Source organism: Monodelphis domestica, chromosome 7 (assembly GCF_027887165.1).
Source record: "Monodelphis domestica isolate mMonDom1 chromosome 7, mMonDom1.pri, whole genome shotgun sequence".
Taxonomy (NCBI): domain Eukaryota; kingdom Metazoa; phylum Chordata; class Mammalia; order Didelphimorphia; family Didelphidae; genus Monodelphis; species Monodelphis domestica.
The window spans coordinates 255,779,409-255,783,948 of record NC_077233.1 but is presented as its reverse complement, the minus strand read 5'-3'; the positions used below and the strand labels follow the sequence as shown (position 1 = coordinate 255,783,948).

The 4,540-nt window shown below is 36.5% G+C and overlaps 1 protein-coding gene across 1 annotated transcript; it reads left to right on the top strand.

The window, feature by feature from the left end:
* Positions 1 to 2,630: 2,630 nt before the first annotated feature.
* IFN4 (type I interferon 4) lies at positions 2,631 to 3,182 on the top strand. Its single transcript, XM_001373486.2, has one exon. It carries the CDS (start codon positions 2,631 to 2,633, stop codon positions 3,180 to 3,182), a length of 552 nt encoding a protein of 183 aa, XP_001373523.2.
* The last annotated feature ends 1,358 nt before the right edge of the window (positions 3,183 to 4,540 follow it).

Genomic DNA, 4,540 nt, shown 5'->3' with positions numbered 1-4,540 from the left:
AGGCAAGACAGAGAGGTTATAACAATGGCTCATAAGAAGCTAGGTGGCACAGTGGATAGAGTGCTGGGCCTAGAGTCAAGAAGACCTGGGTCAAATCCAGCCTGAGACACTTACAAACCATGTGGTCTTTTCAGATGATTAGAGGCTTCCTAAGAGGATAGTGTTTTGGAAGGTAAAGGAGAAAGGAATCAGGCTAAACTCTGAGAGAGCTCAGAGAAGACGCCTCACCTGAACTAGGTTACTAATCTTACCCCAGTAGTGTATCAAGGACTCTCACTGCCAAACCTGGACAATAGCTGCTGCCATGCCAAGATGCTCTGCACGCTGCCTCCAGCCACCTCTCTGTGCAAAGAGGCCGGAGAGAGGAAGTGACACCAAATATATAGACCATTTTTACATCACTTTCCTGCATCTCACATGTACCAATGGTAGCTTAAGCTTGACTTAGGACAGCCCAGGGATCTGTCATTTGTTTCTGATTTGTCATTTTCTAGCACATGTCTGTCAGAGGCCATTCTTCTCAATACTTAATCCTTAAGTAGGGGTGTAGACACTCCTGTTTTGTTAGACAAAGCAGGGTGGGGTAAATCTAAAATTCACACAAACTGAGTGACCATGAACAAGTCCCTTAATGCCTTTTCCTCAGTTTCCTCATTTTGTAAAATGGGCTGGAGAAGGAAATGGCAAACTTCTCCAGTTTGTTTGCCAAGGAAACCCTAAATGGGTTCACAAAAGTTTGTGCATGACTAAAAACAACTGAATGACAATGAGAAGTTTGAAGGACAGTGAAGTCAGTAGTGGATGACATGAGACAACCTTTTATCAGGAGTGCTCATTCACAGGGTAGGAATTCTGGTAAAGAAGGCATTCAGTACAGCAGGATAGGGTTTCTGGTCTAAGTTGTAAGAGAACTTGTAAGCAGGAGGCCAGGGAGTTGAGTGAAGAAATCAATAACATTGAAACTAAGGGAAGTCAAGAGTTGATGAAGGTCTAAATGCAAATGGTGGCAATAGAGGTAGGAAAGAAAGGACAGAAACAAGAAATATTTTGAGGATAAAATTAATAGCATTTAACAAATGACTACATATGCCCTACAAGAGAACCCCCCCCCTCAAACACACACACACAGAGTTAAAAAAAGATGGCCTATCTCAAAGAACTTAATCTGTAAACCCCCTTTAAAGTTAAATTTCGTGGCAATTCTATAAACATTTCTATCTTTTTTATACCCTTGCAGTATTTTTCTGAATTACATGTATTTCCATATATATATATATATATATATTTCTGGAAATAGGTCTTGATCAATGACATATGTAAAATCCAGTGGAATTACTCTTTGACTATGGGCGGGGGGGAGGAGGGGGAATGAGGGGAGGAAAAGAACATGAATCTTGTAACCATGGAAAAATATTCTAAATCAATTTATTAAATAAAAATTTTCAATTCTTAAAAATATATATTTCATTTTATTGGATTATCCCATTCATATTTAAAGTTATTAATGTCAAGGCTGTTGTTATTTCACCATTTTTGACACTTGAATTCTGAGGTTCTCTTTAGGTTTAAAAATTGTTTTTCTTTATTTAAATCAATGCTTTGTCCTACGCTTAATTTTGATTAAAACTACTTTAACGTAACAATATTCCTAAAAATTCTCTTCCCATTCTAACATTAACTCAATTCCTTTTAGGTAGGGTTATGTATATCTAGTTTGGGGTTTTTAATTAATTAATTAATTAATTAAAATTTATGTATTTATTCATAACCACTACCACCCCATCTCAGTTATATAGTTAGTTCAATTGCCCCCTGCCAGCTTTTGAAATTTTTTGGTTTGCTTTTTAATTTGTGTTTCTAAGACATTTCTCTCCTTTTTGTTTTCTTTATTAATTTTCTTTCCTTTTTTATTTCTTAACTGTTCTGAGGGGAAAAGAAAGATGAAAAGGAACTTATAGACACTGTTGATGAGTAGGTAGCAGAGCAGTGAGGTCAAATATTACTGTATAATGGCCTTAATGGAGTGAATGATGTGAAGCCACCATCAATCAGGGCATCTAGATTACAGGGAATGAATTCTGGGGTGAAAAGGTTATAAGCTTTCTAGCAAATGGTTTCTGGTCTGACAGGGTGAAGTGGTGGCCAAGGGAGTGAAGTGAAGAGCAGGATCATTGAAACCAAAGGGAGGATAACACTTGATGAAGGCCTAACTGCAAATGGTGGTAAGGGAGGCAATGAGCTGAGGACAGAAGTAAGAAATATTTCAGGGACAAAAAATCATCACTTAGCAAATTACTATACGTGCAGTAATAGTGAATATGATTAAGAAAATTTTAAAAATGAAAAAGATAGCTGATCACAGATTTTAATCTGGAAACCCACTATAAAAATAAATTTGTTTGCAGTTCCCAAAATATAAATGGGAGAAATTTTAATGGTATCTTCTAAGAACAATATAGAAAGTAAAAAAAGAAAGTAGAAAGTAAAGGGAAATCCCTCACTAAGAAATGAAAATTACACTCAGCACTATTTAAGGGAGAGTGACCTAGAGGGGAGATAACTCAAGAAGCTGAGACAAAGGCTCACTGATCTCTCAGCTCAGCCAGTCCCAAGCTATCCTCAGCATCATCATGACCTCCTGGAGCTTGTTGCCTATTGCCCTGGTTCTGCTCTGCTCCAACATCCTCTGCTCCCTGAGCTGTGACCTGACTCAGGGCCTCCAGCAAGACTTCTTACTTCTGAACCAGATGAGCACATTTTCCCTGGTGCCATGTCTGAAGGATGGGACCAACTTCAACTTCCCAATGGAAGGCCTGGAGGGCAGCCAGCTCCAGAGGGAAGAGGCCACAGCCATTGTTCACGAGATGCTTCATCAGATCCTCATCCTGTTCAACCAGAATGCTGCTCCTGTTGCTTGGAATCAGATTCAGTTCAAGGATCTGTGCATTGGACTGGATCACCAGCTGGACCAACTGGAGAGGTGTCTTGGACAGCAGGTGCAGTGGGAAGGGCCTTCCTTGGAAAGTGAGACCCTCAGGCTGACCCTGAAGAGCTACTTCCAAGGAATAAGCCAATACCTTGAAGGAAAAGGATATAGTCGCTGTGCCTGGGAAATCACCAGAGTAGAGATCAGAAGAGTCTTTCTGTTCTTGAGCAAACTCGCCAGAAAATTCAAAGACTAAGAAAGAAGAAACAGACTTTCAATTCCTCAAATAATTCACTGCTTCCTTAAAACAAAGCATTCAATCACTTGAAAGACTCACTTGATGTTTTCACATCAACTAAGAATTTGTATTCACTGAATTATTTAAAATATAAGCTACCATTAATGAACTAAAAGGAGGCCTGAATATAGAAAATTCTCAGCTCTACTTCATAACTGAACATTTTATAATTTCCACTTATTTATTCATTTATTTATTTATTTATCAATTTTGATGGTTTCTTCTTGTGATCATATTTTTAATATTTATTGTCCATCTGGGAGAAGAGTAATTTTTTATAGTATTTATATTGAGTCTGCTGTTCATTGTTATATTTCTTATATAAAATGCAATATTTGAAAGAGCTACATTTTACTAATAAAGCTATTTTCATAATAAACCTCATGTGAAAAGATTAATTTAATACCTTAAATGAGTTCAAAGAAAATTATTTCCAACAATGCAATTAAACAATATTAAACACATGCTGTGTTCAGCTATTTTTCTTACTAAATATATAGAAATGCAAAATGTCATGGTCATTGTCCTCAGAGGAATTATAGTATAAAGATAAGACATAACTAATGCGTAAATAAGATTCAAATTACATTGTCTTGAAGATCAAGAGTGCTGTTGCTGGACACAATCATATTGGAATTATACAAATGAAGTACATAAAATGCCCATTCCCTTAACCTAAGGATTAAATTACTGAACTCATACCCCAAAGAGACTATTGGCAAGAAGAAATTATGCATACAAATTAAAATATTTATAGTGTCGTTTTTTTCAGAGAGCAAAGGATTGGGAACAAAGTTCATGTTCATTTTCAAAAAGGAATATTGCAAACTTTTAAAGAGCAAGCAAATAAGCATGATTCAGTGAAAGACCTAGGAAGACAAATCACCCCTTTTCAGAAATAGGTGGTGAACAAATATTGCTCATTGCACACAATTTCAGACCTTTTCCACATCTTGATCACTTAGGATATTTAGAAAATAAACTGGAGATGTATTCCGATAAATCTGACTTCAAGGGAAATTTGGTTCTCATTAGGTAACAGACATAAATCACAGAATTATAGAACACTGAAGTAAGGAGGGACTTTAGAAATCATTCTAATTGAACCAATGAATTCTCCAAAATTATGGCCTTTTGCGCTGTCTTCTTAGATAAAATTCAGAATGCACATATTGGATATCTATTATGTGCAAGGCTCTATGTGGGATTCTATCTGCATCTTGAGAGCATCTTGAGAGCAAAAATTGCTTTTCATTTTTGCTATTTTTATGCTACATACCTTATTTATTGTCAGTTTCCATAAAAATATATTCTTG

Coding starts and splice junctions, on each gene's coding strand:
- IFN4 (XM_001373486.2), top strand. CDS start 2,631: ATGACCTCCTGGAGCTTGTTGCCTATTGCCCTGGTTCTGCTCTGCTCC.